General features: G+C 44.8%; 1 protein-coding gene across 1 annotated transcript in view; it reads right to left on the minus strand.

Annotated features, from left to right (window-relative positions):
- Window positions 1-713: 713 nt before the first annotated feature.
- The window catches only part of GRIK4 (glutamate ionotropic receptor kainate type subunit 4), a 138,984-nt gene continuing 121,278 nt past the window's right edge, over window positions 714-18,419 (minus strand). Inside the window, exons 13-19 of the mRNA XM_085316835.1 lie at window positions 12,353-12,462; window positions 10,061-10,234; window positions 9,633-9,798; window positions 6,968-7,193; window positions 5,400-5,528; window positions 2,054-2,172; window positions 714-1,532 (exon numbers count right to left, since the gene is read on the minus strand). Coding sequence (XP_085172961.1) covers window positions 1,167-1,532; window positions 2,054-2,172; window positions 5,400-5,528; window positions 6,968-7,193; window positions 9,633-9,798; window positions 10,061-10,234; window positions 12,353-12,462 — 1,290 coding nt within the window. The 3' untranslated portion in view covers window positions 714-1,166. The remainder of the gene's footprint in view (window positions 1,533-2,053; window positions 2,173-5,399; window positions 5,529-6,967; window positions 7,194-9,632; window positions 9,799-10,060; window positions 10,235-12,352; window positions 12,463-18,419) is intronic.

Raw genomic sequence — 18,419 nt, forward strand, 5'->3', positions numbered from 1 at the left:
TGCTGCTAGGCATGAGTAGTAAGACACCCTCAGAGCTGAGGATGCTCCGTGGGTCACAGACATGGGGAACTCTTGAGCCTGGAGCAGAGCTCAGTCGCTTGGTTTGGGCACGTGCAGAGCACGGGTTTCTAAAACTTTTGGAAGTGACAGTGAGCAGTAAATACCACCTCCCTCCACTGCTGGGAAAGGGCAGCATTGCCTAGAGAGTACATGGAAACCCACAGCACCAGCTGCTCTCTCCTGCTCCCATTTTGCCTTCCACAAAAGACTCCCCCACCCATACCCCCAAAACCAGAAAAGAAATAAGCAAAAGATAACCCCAAAACAAAGCAAAACAGAAGACACAGAACCCCTGAAATTCCAGGCGTTTCAAGGCCTCTTTGAGTTCACTGTGTTTGATGGTTGGTTTTTGGCATCTTAATATATATATATGTGTGTGTATATATATATAYGTGTGTGTGTGTGTACATATATATATATAGTATATGTATATACACACACATGTATTTTAATAACTCCTCAAATAGACTTTCATTATATGCTGTTTCTCACTGGGAGCATGTCCCATTCCTTCCTTCCTCATTCCACCTGCCAAAAAGGAAGAAGAGTTTAGCACCTGAAACCTGGTGCATGGGAGACTAGGTCCTGAAGTACCCAAAATAAAATAAAATAAATTACTCCTCTCGTCCCATCCCTTATCCTTCTCAAATAAAAATACCCTCCCCCCGCCCTTTGCAAACTCCCCCCGTAAGTCTATGTAATCGGAAAAGATAGCACTAGCATCCTTTCTCCTGACCTGGGACAGAGAAATTCCAGGAACAACTCTTGCCCCTGAATGGGCAATATCTGGTACAGGAATGACCCACTATATCCTTCCTTCCCACCTTGGAGTTGCAAGGTAGTAGGGAGACAACTGCTTAAGACAGGCCTGCCAGAGGAGCTTCCTCCTGGTGCGCCAGAACTCAGCAGGATATACGTCCTCTCAGACATGAATAGCAAACCCAACGCTCTGGCCAGGCCCGTTCGTCAGCCCAAAGGTTTGTCTTGCTCTGGAGAAGCTGGGTAACTGCTTTTAATTTAAAAACAAGTTTGACATTATACAAGTCCATGTTCTGTAAAATGGAACAGGACCCTCTTGGCCCACCCCAATTTCCCCTGCCCCAGCTTTACTCAGGTTCACTGCTATTAGTGGTCTTCTCCCACTCCAAGCTCTCTTCGCTCCGTGCGGGTGAGCCTGGAGCTGGTCGTGCCCGCAGGCCCTGGAACCTGCGGCACTCGGGGCATACACGGATGTGCGTGCACCCTCGGGCTACTAGGGCAGCTTCCTGTGCAAGTCTTTGTGCCAAGGCATCTGGCTCTCCCCCACTGCACAGTTTCCCGTTGCTGAGAGTGGTTGTGCTGCGGGCTCGGCGTTCCTCAGGGATAACAGGGCGAGTCCGTATCATCCCTCCTCGCCTCCGACGAGGGTGGAAACTGTCCTTGCAGAGAATGATGTTGCGCAGCTCTGTCACCATCTCTTGACACACCGACACCTGGAAGGCAGACCCAAGAGATACTGCTCATCTAAKTAACCTGCAAGCCCAACAGGGTTGTATCTGCTCTGCGTTCTGATGCTAGTGTTACAGGCCCTGCCTTGAGTCTTGCCACTTGTTTTAAGATACCAATGCTTGGGCATTCACACTTGGTTTAGTCCAAAAGGTTCCCTCTCTTGTCAAAGGTCCTATGTTCTGGTCCTCAAATCAACATGAGACCCAAACTTATTGTATGCAAAAATCTGCAGATCTTCCAGACTCCATGAAAAGTATCTGGACTTTGCATACATCTCTGATCCCTTCATAAACACCTGGAACTTCCATACAGCCTTGATCATACTGGAAGTACCTGAGATGCCTGTGCATTTTAAACCCTGGCAGATGCATAGATTTCTCATGTGTTTTAGGTCTCATTGTCAGGAATACTCATCTCACCCTAGGTGCATTATTTGCTCCAGAATAGCATACTACTGGGCACCTCGGGAATAGCAACAAACTCCCAGAACACTTCCAGGTCCTACCTCTGACTGCTCWGAGTGCCGAAGGCTCCACAAAAATTCCAGCATTGCCATAAAAATTGCTACTATTAAGCCACAGATGAGAACCACGAAGATTCCGCCAATATTCTCCATTCCCAGGCCTAAAATAAAGCAGAGGACACAGTGCTGTGGAGATGCAGACACAACATAAATTGCAAATAATCATTGTGTGGCAACCCAAGTCGTTGCTGTTTAGTTGGCATTGCACACATCCTACCAGGGACCAAAAACCCAGGCAACACTGTCCTATTAAAATCAAACAGCTCAGGCTGCAAACTGAACGACTTGCAATAACTGCACAATCGAAGATGCATTCTCAGAAATGATGATTTTGCAGATAAACAGCAAGTACATTAGAGGGAAGTACAAAGCAATTTGTGGACAAACTGAAAACAGGAAAAAGAAGATGGAAGATCAATTGGGCACATTAATCCCTGCAAATTATTCACCCAGCTCTAGTTGCTTTGAACTTTGCAAAGGAAAATGAGGAATGCTGTTAAAGAAGCAGAGAAGACGACGACAAGGAAGAGCATTAAAGGAAGCTGGCACCAAGAAAAGCTCTTTTGATCACATTAAGAAGTGCTGGTGAAAAATGATTACAGCTGCTCGTATTATAGCAGTAAAAGGTCTCAAACAAGACCAGGACCCAACACTGTTTGACAATATATAGAGTGACAGAGGGGGTTGTGTCACCCAGTAGCTGGCTGAAAGCTGGATGCTCTCTGTCCAGCACCCTCTGGCCCATGAGCAGAACACAGCCCCTTTAGCAGAGCAATTCATCACTTCCCTTAGATATCTCACTTACGGTGGGACAACTGCACTCTGCTGATCACAGAAGGAGCCATTCCACCTCCCTGGGCCAAATGCCTTATGCACACAGCTTCATTCAGGGGAGGAACTAAATCCTACCCATGTCAGATGCCAGTCCTGTCCTAAGCAGCTACCATTCCACATACCTGAGGCCGGCAAAAGCTGTAAGGAAAATGCAAGTCATGGCTTAGCTCAGTTAGGGCAGCTCTTAGCTCACCTTTCTCAGAGATCTCTGAGAAAGTTTTTTACTCTTTTGATCTCCAAAAAACCACTCCAACACAAAGTGGCAGTGAACTGGCAGTCAAATCTGGCCCAAAAGCAATCTCTTGCCCCTCTTTCTAAGCAGCTGTACCACTTTGGATTAAGGCCTCTGATTTGAATTTTTGCTGATACACTTGAGATTGACTCTGTACCACTGGCCTCTTAGAAGCCATGCCCAACTTTTGCCCATGCTTTTCAGCTAGATTTCCATGGGTGGAAATGGCCAGATCCTCAGCTAACGCAGTCTGGCACAACTCCTCTGCAAGCTTACAAGGCAGACTGAATGGCRCCCCTCAAAAACCTGTGGCTCTAGCTTTTGTATACCAGGGTTATCACCTAGCTTCAGGACAGGACTCCTTTCCACCAAAAACTGCAGCCTGTGTCTCCTCCTGACCCAGCAGRATGCGATAAAAAAGTCAAAGTGTGCTGGGCCCCAGGAGGGGTCTGGGAGCAGCRTCTGCATCTCAGCACAAGGAGTCCAAGAAATGACTCTTCTCTCCTTTGCTTGTTGTTTTTGGGTCTCAAGTGGACTGGGCTCCTGATTGAATTGATTAATAAAAAGCATGCCATGCTTTGCACTGAGGTGATTGTATGAGGCCATTAGTCAACTAGAACATCTATAAAAATCTTCCTCTCCCCTCTGTTACATTCATTCAAAGTGCAAGTAGCAATGATTTATTGACTTAATCTCTACATGGCTTTTAGACATAAAAATCTCACCAAAATCCTTGTAAATCGCTGACCTGTTTTGTTTTAAAACTTACGAGGTCACGTTTCTCCCCCGCTCTCAGTCATTCTTTTGTCATCGCCCCTGCAGCAATCTGGAGACTGTGTAAATCAGCTCTTTGCAGAGAGATGCATCCACTAAGACAGCACCTCTCTGGTACCTGCCCAAATGAGTCTTTCTCCAAATACCTGAGCTTTCTCTCAGCTAAAATAAAACTGAGTATTTATTAAAACAAACACGCAAACACACAACTGAAACATTGTCCCATTCCCATTCCACTTTTCCACAGGTATCTGACAGCACTTTCGTTACCTGCTTGTGGCTCACATGACCAGCAGATTATAGCCTTCCTGTTCCCTAGACTGGGAAACTGAAGCATGACAGAAGGGCAGGAAAGGGAGGAAAAATTTGTCCAAGGCCACACAGCGAGTCAGGAAGTGCTAGAAACAGAACCCAGGAGCCCTGCTTACCATCTGGTCCTGCCAAGCCCATCTCCAAACAGCCTACAGATTCAATCCAGCTTCAGAATCATTTTTCACRCAGTCCATGGAGGAAAAGACTCCCACATGCCTGCTCTCCCTTCAAAAGGAACTCATTTAATCGTCACATTGCGCCGAGGCCTGACGCCTCGCGCTGGTCCAGTGTGCTATGCCTAGAGAGTAAAAGCCAGGGCTGTCCACAGTACAGCACTGGCCCTAACCAGAAGCACCAGCTGAAAGTCCACATGGGGCCTCACCCAGCCTAGCTCATCGACTACACACACATCAGGATCCACTGCAAGGGAAATGCTAATGTCAGAAAACAAAACAGCTATCATAGACCCTTCTTGGCTCACTATCTCTGCACTCAGAAAGGTCAAAAGACTATTCTTTCAACTGGGGAACCTTCTGGCCTCCCAGAAAAATGCTTGCTGAGGTAAGGATGACTGCCAAAACTAAAAAATGCAGCGACTACATTAAGCTGGCAACTGTTGTAGTGCTGGGACATCAGCCTAATGCAGTAGCTTTTATGGCAATTAGCATAGCATTACCCAAAAGAATTTGCTCTTCAATTTTACAGATTTACTAATAAAGTCCTTGTGTCTCTTACTTGGCTATTTAGGAGGAGCTTCCACTTGGAGCCATTAACCAGTAGGCCTGTGGTGGAGATCCATCTCCTGTTAAAGGAACCCAGGATTTTGGTCTGATCCCTTTAGCCATCCATTCTCCCACGCAATGCTGCAGACATTCATTAGAAGCTAATTTACCCTCCATATGCCTCCAATATTTGTCATTTGGTTGTTTCTGCTATCTTTGCCCCAGGCAAAAACACACAGCATGAGGCACAGCAGAGCTGTTTGGCTTTCTCCTTGAATTCTGAAGGAAGTAAACTCAGGTCAGAAGAAGAAAGAAAAATAATTCTCAGGCAAAAAACCTGGCAATGCTCATGTATGGCTGGAAGCCCATCCTGCCGCAGCCTGTGAGCATCCTGCTCCTAGTGATTCTCCATCATTCTACATTCAGGAATCGCATGGAGAGTAGTGTGGCGTACCTTTGGCTCTGTGGTCTTCCTCTTTGGGGCACTTGCCTCCTTCCCACCACTTCCGCTTCAGGATTTCCAGGCGGTTGTTCTCTTGCAGCTGGAGAATGGCCAGGTCAAACTCGTCACGAAACACAGAGCCTGCAACACCAAGAGGTACATTATAAGGTACTGCCTTGGTCAGCTTTCCTCCCCACTCAACCCCACCACAGTGCTCTGCCAGAGTGCCTGACTACAAAAACTCTTCTCAGAAAGGTATGGAGGGGAGTTTAGTCTATGCGAGTCATGGACGCTCACAGTCTCCTCATGAAGACTGCCAACAAGTTAATGCCATTCGCAGAAGGTGATTTTGCCTGGCCACCAAGACCGACTCGGACCATTTTTWAAAAGTTCATGACAAGCGAGAGCTTTGGCTTGCTAAGCAGGATTCAGAAAAGCCATTCAGTATCATACTCCTCCTCTGGACCATTTAGGTCCATCTCCTCTCATTTGGCACCTAACGTTACCCTTGCTCTAAGACTCATTACCTCAAACTGGGGCACTGCAACAGCAGTGAATCTAACCTACACTCAAGTCCAAATCTTCATTGGAGAGGAGGCTCAGTTCTACATTCAACACCACGCACTACTCCAGGCTTCATAACTTCTGCTCATCAGAGATGCAGAAGACAGACCGTGGGAAAGACTGCAGTTCTCCTGGTAACTCTGCACTATTGTAACAGGGAGAAGCTTTATACTCTTTTTATCTGCTACAATTTCACTGTTTAACAAGACAATGTCAGAACAAATTTCGCCTTGAAAATAAGGATTTGTACTCATGATCAGGTTACTGTGACTTTACAAGCTTATGCATGTCAGCTAAACTATAGTGACTATTTGTGTGACTGTTCTTATGTAATCTGACTTAACTTTGTATTGCTAAGTGCAGGTGTTTAAAGGTCAGGAATCAGGCTTCCTGAAACTGTGAGACTGGCTGAAAGATCAGTTGATCATTTGGAATAACAACCTTTACATCCTTTTTCTTTGCTACCCTGGGAGATGATGTTCTCTTGTTAGCTCTCATGTTTTAAAGAAAAGAGACTAGCATTTGTTAAAACCTGATTACCAGCTGAGATAGTCAGTAAATTGCCTGATTCTCCATTCTAGGAGTTTTAAGAAACACCAGTTGTTAAGAAACTTGTGCTAAAAACTACAAGAGTTTCAATAGCATTACTTTTAGAGAACTTCCAAGATAAAACAAGAAGCAGAAAGTGACTCAAAAACACTGATTCAAAATTGAAACAGTCAGCAAAGAGCATATATCAGAAAATAAACAGCAATTTTGAAACATCTTTCATACGAATTACTTAAAGAGCTGCAGTCGCGTATTACACGGCTCTGGACCAGAACTGGGTCTCATACATCTGGCTCAGAGTGTGCACCTTGGACAACTGGAATGTATTTGATTTTCCTCCCGACATAAAAATGACCCTGGGCAGAGCCGTGAAACGTGACATTGGTTTTAGAGCCGGTTCAGCCTTTCAAATGCTCCGGTCCTCTGCTGACAGCTGAGAAGGACTAGAATTTTTCTTCACTGCCTACCGACGGGCATGCCAATCCCGTAGCCCTTGGTGTCCAGAAGGCCCCCGACCTGCGTGAGGTTGCAATTGCGCTGACGATAATACTCGTTCATGGTAGACTCCAGCAGGAAGGCGTAATTGGAGTTCAGCACACGTGCAATCCCTTCCTCCGTGCTCTTCACAAACACACTTGGCTGCTTGGAGTACATGTAATTCCACATCCGCTGGTATGTCTGATAGCGGGAATTCTGCAGAAGAGAGGAGGCATGTGGAGCTAAGGTAGGAGCATCTCATTGTAACGTAATCTCCAAATTAGACACTATTAAAAATGCCACAATGTGGAAAGGAGTCAAAAAAGATTTGGAGTCAAAGCCACAAAAAGATTTAGATGCCTAACTTCCATTTATTCCAGTGAGCTTCAGAGGTCTAAATATCTTTGTGGATTTGAGACTTTGTGGTCAAAGTTTGACATGAAACTCATGCCTAATTCCAATAGGTTCCAGTAAAGCTCTTTGCATAAATTCAATTTTAGAGAACGTACAGTTTCCATAACATTATATATAAAAAACAGACAAACAAAAAAACCAAAACCCACAGAATTTACTGATTTACTCTTAAATTGCTCCCCACAGAGCTTGCATCCTGTTGTTTGTCAAAGTAACCTTGTGGTTAAGAACCAGTGTCAGAGCCAGGCACTACCAAACCAAAAAGGGCATTGAGTTCTGGGTGTAGAGCCAAAGCTCTTTTGAGGTTGTTGCTGGATTTTGGTTCACTCCATCATGAACCAAAACAAAGTACCCATGTAAGCGAACTGGAGTCTTTTCACTGATTGCAATAAACTAAAGCTCAAGCAGATCCAAATCCTGAGACTTTGCAGGTGGTTTATTTTTGCAGTACATGAAATCCCTTGCATAACCTTCGCTCCCCTCCTGGCAACCACATCAGGTAAGCAGTGTGCTGTTAACCAGTCTCCTGGCCAACGAGATGGCCATCTCACCTTTAAGAGCTAATTTCCTGCAACTCAGGAGCTATTTTGAAAGGTCGGAGCGAATCTGCTGCTGACCTACTTACTGTCCTCATCTGTCCATGTCTATCCTCTCAATACAGTCACTTGTGCAAGAGAGAGATGAACAGGTTGTGTGTTTGTTCCTGGATCACTGTATTCTTAAACCCTGCATATCAGTGGAAACTGCTGCCAGTAGAGGTTAATTACCAAGGTGTTTTAGGAAAGGGCATATGTCTCAAGCAGCCAGTAGTCGAGGTGAAGACAGCTTCAACTATGCCTCCTTAATCTATCACTGCATTTCACTCACCGCCTTTAGATGAACGAAAAATGGATCCTGATACAGTGCAAAATGCTGTATATGCTACAAGAACATGTTTTGCTAATTTCTTTTCTGCTCCGAGTGACTCTAGCACACACCAGGCAAGGTAGAGCTGCAGTCAGGCTTTTTAACTTGAAAGCCTTCCTGAAAAGAACTAAGCAAGCACCTCATGTACAACCACCTTATTCTCTTGGGCGCTGTTCAGTTCGTTTTAGATGTAACTTCCTGCTTAAAAGTAGCTTTTTGCCATACCCCTGAAGGGTGTAAAGTCAGGCTGAAAAGCTCAGGCTCACTTGGAGATTTCTCAGGTCTTCCAATTCAGTTCAGACTGAGAGGAAACAAACAGTGAGTAAATCTTTATCTTTTCTTAGTATTTCAACATGTAATAAATAAATAAGACTCAGCAGTTTATGTGTTCAGAGCACTGCAGAAAAATAATTCAGTCCATTGTTTCCCTTCTAAACAGAAGGCAGAAGATAGAAATGGAACTGGGCTAAATAGCATGCATACGTTTGCATGTACATGACTTTCAATGCTGCTGACCCCACACAAGTTACATTTTGCACATGCACTTTTACCTGTGCTAGCCTACCTGTAGTTTGCAAATGGCTTTTTGCTTATCTGTCCTGTGGGACTTTCACATTGGACTTTAAAGTCACTTGAAAAATGCACAAAAATGCACAGAAGAAATTTGGCTGCAAATGCTTAGCAGCTGAAAATCGTGTTATGCCATTGCTGTGCTATATAGATATGAACAACTTTCCTGTGCACTTAGTGACACCCCAAGTCATCTTCTGAGTCTGAGCAGGTAGGCCTGTTCCTCTATGGTCCAGCACAGACTCTATTCCTCCAGCATCCAAAGATCAGGCCAGCTGCAACATTATGAAATACTGTCTTCACTTGCCTCTTCCATGCCATTTATCTCAGGTCCAGAGTAATCTCAGCTCCTTCTTTTTCAATTTAAGGACTAAAGGTTTGGCCCATTGAGAACAAAAAGAAACATGCAGCAAATTGATTTGCTTTCCTTCAAAATTTCTTTTCCAGATTGCAGTCCAGAAATTGTAATATTTCCTCTCTTTTACCAGCTTCATTGCTGTCCATTGTAATTTCATGACATATTATCAACTATATAAGCTGTGATGCTCTTGGGTTTAATTTAAATTATCCTGTCATCATCCACTATGGAACTAGCCCAGTCCTGTGCTACCAGCTAGACAAGGGGCTCTTCATATTACCCCTCCATGCCAAAAACCAGAAGGCAACACACCAGAAAGAGGCATGACCGGCTGGGGCAATATCCAAATATGACTGAAGAGTGCCCTTTGCACCCTCTTCCCCAGTTAGCAAAAAAACAGGGTTTACTTGGAAGAAGGTCATGCTGGAGCCTCCATGAATGGTGCCATACTCAATTGCTGTCTGGTCAGCCAGGTCATCCACGGATTCGATGGGGACGTCCATCCGCTGCACAGTGAGGAAGGCTGCTAGATTGGCCGTGTAGGAGGAGATGATGATCAAGGTGAACGCCCACCTAAAGAATGTGGAGGCAAAGAAAGCAAGAGAGACTGTGACCCGGGATTTCCCCTTGGACTGAATCTCATTTCCATCCCCACTATCTGCCTCTCCATCTGCTTTTGCCCAGAAAAGGCTCACAGAGAAGCCCAGCACATACGAAGTTTACTGAAAATGTGAAGCTTCACCATTCTGATCCTGTTTTGCTAATGGTGGCCCTACTTTGTTTAGGCTAAGAGTGTCTCTGCTTTTGCTTTAAAATGAAGGCTGGATCTTCTTACCAGACTCCACTGACACAGCGTGTGGATAATGCTTGGGGCGCAATGGTAGAGCCCTGCTGCATGAATCCCCCAACTGGAAACCACAAGCTGTTGCCGAGAGAATACTGATTCACGAGAAGATTGCATCTTCCTTGTGAGCAGGGGTGGGGGCTGTACCACTCATACGGTGTCAATCTAAAATGGTAAGAAATGAGTAGCTTGGTTAACTTGCTAGGGAACGCAGCACTTTAAAGAAAGAAAGCAAAAAAGGAAAAACTGTGAAGCCTGAACTCTCCTGGAGGCAGAATTTTCTGAAGAGGAAACTCTTTGCTGTCAATTGATGCCCAGGGCTCTGAGCCAAGTTGTGTGCTACAAGGCTCAGAAGCCAGAGGCTTTGTTTTAAGATTTACAAAAGTTGTGAGAGGCTCTGCTGAAAATCTGGGCATGGGCTGTAGAGAAGCTAGAAACCTGTTTGCAGGTTTGTACCACAGACAAGAACCACAGTGATGCAATAGGTGCACAAACGTGATGCGAAATYAAACATCTTCCGTTGTGTTCCCTGCCAGAGGATGAACACCAATGGCAAACTCAAACCTGAGACATGTCAGACCTGACTACAGAACACCATCAACAAAAATAACTATAYTGCTACAAATGGCTGTTCCAAGGCCTATTTGTTCCAGCAAGGTCTAGGTCCCAGGTCTAGTCCCAGGTCTAGTTTAAAGCCAAGCATCAGTTTTCACAAGCATCAAATGCTTTCAGTGCTCAAGGGGATGGGGCAGACGTGGGAATCTGAAGTGACTGATAACATGCCACTAAGGTGACTGTAGCCTAGYTCTCTTGTTTATTCTGTGGGTAGAGAAATCAGCAAATAACGTGGTTTTAGTCACAAAAATGAAGAGCTTCTGACTGTGCACCACCCTTTTATTTCTGCTGTTTCCAGCCCTCAGWTCTACAGTTATTAAGAAAGTCTAATTCCTATGCCACATTTAATTCAGTTGCTACTGGTTAACAAAGCTGTGCCTGGGAGGGTTGCTCTGGAGATACTGCCAGTACGGGTGAAGACTCTGCCATCTCACACAGCATTTAACCAAAATATGGTGTTTTTTTTCACTTCTTCATCTCTAACCTCACGGCGAAGCTGGAAAGGTGGAAGTTATTTCTTGAAGACTCTCTGCGACAGGGTGAAGGACTGGCAGTAAAACACAGTTCTGAGAAAGTCTGTCATAACTGACAGGCTCAAGAGCTCCTAACTGCTCAACAGCACAGACAGCAGCGTCGGAAACCCCATCTCCAACAGGAAACCACGTAAAGGCCCTTTTCTAGGGGATAATGTTTAAAACATGCAGAGGGGGGCTGGAGAGGCACCAAATCTCAGTCCAGAGAGAGTGCCTGACTGCATTAGTAAGTATTTTCTTAGGACTATATTTGAGACTGTAACAGGTTTAAAAAAARTCCTGTCAGCATGACAACTTCAGCCACACTAAGGGACCAACCAACAGCACACTTCCATTTTTATAATAAGAATCAAGTATTAACCATGACCTGAAACAGTGTTTAAGCCTTGGGCATGTCCTTWGCGTACAGTCAATAAACAGTTAAAGTACATCCAAGAAGGCCCATCTCTGCCACCGGCCGTGAGCAGTTAGTTACGAGGTCAGGGAAAACAGCCACGCAGCCAAGACGCCGGGCCTCGACGGCAGACATGCTGCAGACAAGCCCTCAATGAAAGAATTTAAGACTGGTTTAAATTAGTCATATGGAAACTGAACTAAGCGCTGTCAGGGAAGACTTTGCACTTAAACTAAGAGGCTCTTGAGAGCTATTAATGAACTTCCATTTTCTGTATACTCTGGATTTTAAAGGGCTAGACGAACCAACACAAGTACTGGCATTTGCTTTAAAATCTCTGTATTCATTTGTTTGTATCTGCTGGCCCTGTTGTTTCTATTCAAGAGGAGCACTTGAGTTTAGCCATCAGATTTTTGCACCAAAAGTGAGTTTGCATGATAGCAACCCTACTCTCGCACCTCCTCTCGCCTTTCTGAGTCTTCCCGGCCACTTGTGGCAGCGGTGGCCAGAGATGCAGCCAAATGCTCTTGCAAATCTTGCCAACCTGCTCCTGCCTGCACCATGTGGTAAAGCCACAGCCCCCCRGGGCCAGAGGGCAGCAGGGCTGGGACAGCTCTGCCCCTTGTACTGTGGCTTCCAAATTGGTGGCCTGGGGGTCTCACCACGCTTCCCCGCATGGGGCTGAGAGCATGACGCTAGATGGCACCGCGAGGAAAGGAACAGCAACACAAGTCACATTACCGAGCAACCAAGAAGAGGACACAGCTGACAGCCAGGTAGGCAAGCAACATGAAGAGCCAGACGCCAGGGGAAAAGGGATCCAGGAAAGAGAAGTAGCCAGGTTTGCGGCCCTGAAAGGGAAACAAACAAACAAAAAAACAGTTTGACCTGTATCTATTTCTTTAAATTAAATTCGCCCTTCTGAAAAATGGCACAATGAAAAACACCTGCCCTGATGCTGACAACAGTTGGGAGCAATTGATGGGAAATAAAGCAAAAGAGGATTTGCAAAAGTCTTGCAGAGGACATGAGCGAGACAGAACRCAGCAGCACAAATCACCGAGTTCTGCGGCATCTCACTAGCTAGGACACGTCTCCTCAGACGCTTCCTCTTCCCACTTCAATCAACTTTGTTCCTCCAGGCAAACAGAAACAGGTGAGTTGTCAGAAAAAACRAGGCAGTGCTAGGGCTCTGCCCCCTATAGTGGAATAATGTTTTTCAGATGCACACAGCTAGGAGCCCAAGGGTTCCCATCCTTGTGAGAAGCAGTACTGGCTAGTGTCACCTCTTGGACAGTATGACCTCGGAGCTTCACTTCACCTCGCACSTCTCAGCCTGCAGGACCTCAAAACCAGATGCCCAGATCTGTAGCTGTGGTTCATCCAAGTGGTCTTTACACACTGAAGYGCTCCCCTGGGAGAGAACATGCCTGAGCACGGAGGTGGGTGGGATCCTTTGCAAGAAGCAGAGTGGGAGAAAGTATTTCCATGCAGAAAGAAAAAAAAGAAATGTTTGCAGTATTTCCATTTTTCTTTCTTMAGCCTTGAAAATGTTATTTCTTTACATAACCCAATAAAATTATTACTTTTATATCAGGGAACATGGTATTTTTATCTTCGGGATGCGTCAGAATTTCCTGCTTTTACTCAGCAAAACCACTTTTGCTTGAAAAATAAGACCCTCACTGCTAGAAAAGGTGGTTGRTTTTCTCCCAGGATAACTTGAAGTTTTAATAGAACATGCTGCCACTGAAATCAAAATTTACAGAACTTGCACAAAGGGAGGATGAATTTCTAGGAGAGATTTTTCAAAAGCTGAAACCCTCCCAAATGGTTGAAAACATTTTTCCTGCTGCCACCAGGTGTACACATGCTACTCCTCTGGGACAGTCACCTCCAGGGTGTGACAAGCAGCCATGAGTGTATCTCACAGCAGACTGAATGACACTGGGGGGCAGAAGGAGAGGCAAAAATACAACAAAAGCCCTGAGGGTAAAGAATTGTTCTTTTGCTCTCTGTGCAGTTTTTAATACCCACGTGGAGCAGGAAGTGCTTTGTTTAAGCACTGTGATCCTCTGGCATTTCTCCCCCACCCCAAATGCTGCAGGTGTTCATGCAGCGTTTATCCAGCTCAAGCAGCTGCTTTTCCTGAAGTCTCTCCTGAAAGTCTCCCAGTAAAAGTATGCAACTCCCAACATAGGGCTAAGGGGCTGCGTTAACCCTGCGGGGATGTGTGCCCATCGCTCGCAGGAGCCTATACCTTGAATCTCGAAAAGTCAATCCTTGTATCACAAAACCTCCAGCTCTGCTACTTCCCCAAGCATCTGTATCCATGAGGCTGCCCAGGAGCCAGAACTTTTACAGTAAAGTCAGAGGGGAAACAGCCTCCACTCTCCCCTCTGATCCTCTCCAAGTTTCGGTATAGGGACCCTTTTATTACATCTTACCCGGACGCTCTCTATATTTCTTATCAGCACATTGCTGGCTCAAAACACATATCRCTCTTTGTGCGGTTCAGCTCACTCGAGCAGTGATTACTGAGAACTTCCAGCAAGACAACTGCTGTTGTTCAGTTTACACCAAAGCCACTGCCAGGGCTCTTTGACAAATGGAGGTTGCATTTTTCCTTAGTCAATTGTCTTATTTTACCCATCTGTGACACCATGTAAATTGAAAATAGCTAGAAGTAGTAACATATAACCTCAATTGCTGTAGCAAATCCAATATCACCACAGACCAGGGTTCTGCTTTTTAAGAACTGTGCTTAATCCAAAGGCACAGAATGATTTAATTCACAAAAATCCTCAGGAAATACAGCTAGAACTTTTATTTTATTTTTTATTTTTTTTACTGCCCCAGGCTCAAGAGGGGTCATTTTAAATTCTGTTCCCATAAAACTACTGTTTTAATATTGAAATACTCCTAAATTTATGCAAAAAATTGTTTTTCACAAGGTTTTAGTATTTCTTATGAAGACTAAGATGTTGCTAAAAAAGGCGGTAGCTCTTGCACAAAAAACTCCCTCCAATAAAAATACCTACTCTGATATTCTGAACGCTAGTCACTAGCTGGGACCACAATATTTCGGAAACTTTCTAAAGCAACCTCTGCCCTCTATGAAGCCAAGAACCAAACCATAACAACTTACCTCATATCTTCAAGGACAAGAAGTGTTCGAGTTTGGGATCTATGTTTTCTTTCTTTTTTTTTTTTCTTTTTTTTTTTTTTTTTAAATATTGAGAGAAATAAAGAATCTGGCTTATTAAGCTTTTTAACAAGATGAGTTAAAAACCAGTGGTTCAGACCCCTTTGCATCTATTTTTGAGCTAATTTAAAACTACATCCCAAGAAAAGGTTCGGATTCTCCTGGGTATAATACAGGATCTATCTCTTCAAGACCAGATTTCTTCCTCATAAGGAGTTGTTATATTGTGTGTGGTGTAAGCATGCAAGTGAATCGGATAGCAATAAACCGTGGAAGAGATTACATTCTTCTTTTGTTCTTTTATCTTTTTTTCAGTTAATTGCTGCCATGTTCTGCTTTTCCTTATATTCTTCCTAGAAACCCAAGGATAGACAAATGATTACTACAGCCAACATCTGCGCCTGAAACAAGGGCCTTCAGAGCCAAAGATACTGTTCAAAACTACATACCCAGAGTCCTGGAGGGATTCATATTTCCATAAAATCCTTTGCTCACCTTGCTGGAGCTCCTCTCACTACKTCAGAGGGGTGAGATCTTAAGATCTTAAGATTGTCCAGGCCCCCATGTGCAGTCAATCTGCAGTCTTCTCTGATCCCCTCCAAAGGGTTAGGGGTGTCTTGGTATCTATTGGAAGCCTAGAGGAAGACATTGTAAAAGCTCTTCTTTTTACTAACTGTATGGTTTTCCTGGATGTCCCACAGCCCCCTGGTTCCTTTCTTCATCTAGAGTGAGACTGGCTCAATTACCCCTTCTTTGCAAGCATTTCCACGCTCAAGAATGACACGTGCCAAGGGGCTTCTGCAAGGTGTGAAGGGCACCTTCTGCCCTTGGCCAAGTGAGCTGGAGCTTCTCAAGAAGATTCCTCAAAGTGGCCTCAAAGTGCTCTGGCATCCCAGAGCAAGTCAACAAGAAGAAATTCTCAAGCATTGCCGGGTATCAGCTGAGGCTCCCTTGTGAGATGTTCTTGCAACAAAGTTCCTTTCCATAATTAGGGCCTTGATGTCTTCTCTATGTTTCTGGAGCAGTTTGTCAATAAATTATACTCCTTACGGAAATTGAATTGGAAGCTTTAAATTTCAGGCTTGGCAATGACTCTCTCCTGTGACTTTAAAGTAGTAGTTGTTCTGGTTCTTTTCAGCTACAGTCATTTTCAGGCTGCTGCTACATATTCTTTTCATTCACAGTAGTGGATAAGAATAAAGATACTCTGTTCCCATGGAGAGTGCAAACTCTCTTATCTGTCTGTTTTGAAGATGGAAGTGAGAATATCTGGTGTCTGTCAGATATTTTTAGCAGGTCCCAATACGGTTTTGTTAATTTGAAGAACTATTTTTCCTGGAATAGCAATGTGCAAAATGTCCAATAATTGATGAAGGCCTCCTGCAAAGCCTTAGATAGAAGCAAGAGAGATTCATTTACCCTCTTCAGTGGTTCCTGGAAGTCTGTATTTTCAATCAGAGAAAACAGTTTTCTGGAGGGAGCAGACACCAGTGACAGAATATCCTGAATACACAGGAACATCAGGAGAAAAGGAGGAGGAGTTGAGCTASATGGTAGGCTCACAGATGACAGGCCTGTAAGAGGCTTCCCTGCCCGGCCTGCAGAATCACACACACACGTACGAAAAAACAGCCTGAAGGGACTCCACAGCTCGTCTGTTCCCTCTCATAGAAACAGTCAGCTATACATATGTCATTTCTAATAAATGTCCCTAAAAAGGTAGGCAAAAGAACCCTCTTCTTTCTCATTAAGTCAGAAGAAAAGAAAGAAAACTCAGCCAGGAAAAACAGAAATGTTGAYGAGTGCTAGCTTGTAGCTCTGTGGCGAACAGGCATTTGGCATCACTGAAACAAAGCCTGTATATTCTGGGATGAACATGTCTTTCCAAACAGAGCCCAATTCCTCCCTCTCTGGGATCCTTTGGGTATACAAGAAAAACCCAGGCATGGGACACTGTGAACACTGAGGCTAACGKGGGGTCATCAGATCGGTCACAACCRACRTATCTCAGACGGCATCAGCACGCCTTGGGCCAGTGAGCGTCTTACACCTCTGTTTTAGTCGAAGGGGAGGTTTGCTCACGAGYAGTGCAGGCTATGAGGACAGGTGCTGCCTTACAACCCTTTCAGAGCTCCAAGTTGGCTGTGGAGTCTCCTTAAACTGGAACGAAGGAGCTATTCATCCTGTCCTCATTTCAAACGTCTTCTACGGTGGTCAAGTAGAAACATTTCAAGTTTCAGTTCTTTTGGTCTAAACTCACCTATCCCAAAGTACTCACCAAATCCACATCGTCTCRTCTAAAGGGAGGGCACAGTAAGGACTCTCTAGGGCTGATGAGCAAGACTCATGCCAGCTACTCACTCATTCCATTGCATGGTATGAACATTCAGCGCAAATGCAGGTATGGAGTAAAAGCTTGTGTATGCTACAAATAAATTTGACTTTCAATGTATCTCTGCAAAGAAATGATACTGGACACCTGATCTTAGCCCTCTGCCAAGCAGAATGACAGCTCAGSGCTTGTCATCTGTCTCCTGCCTTCCACAGGATCCCACAAGCTGGCCAGAATTGGAAAATAATAAAACAAAGCAAGCCTTTTCTTTTAGCAGCCCGCAAGTCAGAAAGCCTATTAGAGTCCCCGTGTCAGAAATCCATACTTGATTATATCACAACAAATGAAATTGAGAAAAATGACAGCCCCATTTAAAGCTGCCATATTTGGTTATGTCTGATAAGAGAGACATGCAATGTGGTGGCTGAGTTGGGGGCGGAAGGAGGAGAAAGGGAGGGAGAAATCATTTGCAGCTAGAGTTATGTGGAAATAAAATGTCATCACATTGGGAGGCAACCAGAGCATGGGAGGCAACTCCTCAGTCAGAGATTTATCTGCGGTTGTTTATTAGGCAATGTCTGATCTGCACCATGATTAACATATGTCAGCTGTAATTTTTGACATTGCAGAGATGTTTGTTGGGGTGAGGTGGGGGCAGGAAAAGGGAGAGGATAAGACCAGGCTGGGCTGTGGGGCTGCCTTCATTTCCTCTGAAAATCAAATCTTYAGAGGAAAACCAGAGCAATGAGCTACCTTGCCTTTCATCACAAAATAAATATTTACCAGTTTAATTAGTTAACTACCACWCAGATACTCTGCTTTTCCTGCTAGGCAGTTAAAGTCTGGCCAAAGAGAGGCCAAATACTGGAGAGGGAGGAGAAGGCTTGCAAAACTTGCCCACTCTTGGGGAGTGGTGATGTGAGAGGCTGCACGGGTCCCTCAGTGGTCACTCCTCCTGGCCTTCACACTGCAAAGCTGCAGGAACCCCTGCGCCTGCAGAGGAGCAGGGTTTCTTGTGGGGCCRCACAACTGACCAGGAGAGGCCCTACGTTCCTCTTGCCATCCTGCTCGATGGTGCTGCGCAGGGCCGCCTGAACGACTCCAACTACTGAAAGTCCTAACTGCGTCCTTCCTAATGCAACTAAAGACCAAGTCCTGAATGATGGCAGGGAAATATTTGCCAAACACTTCTTACACTCTGTAATTATTAATCCTGCTTAGCTTGGTAAATGCCCGAAGGCCAGACTGGAACACGGCCCTGTTGCGTTAGT

The sequence above is a fragment of the Rhea americana genome, unplaced genomic scaffold, assembly GCF_003343005.1.
Source record: "Rhea americana isolate MKP2758 unplaced genomic scaffold, rheAme1 scaffold_48, whole genome shotgun sequence".
NCBI classification, from domain to species: domain Eukaryota; kingdom Metazoa; phylum Chordata; class Aves; order Rheiformes; family Rheidae; genus Rhea; species Rhea americana.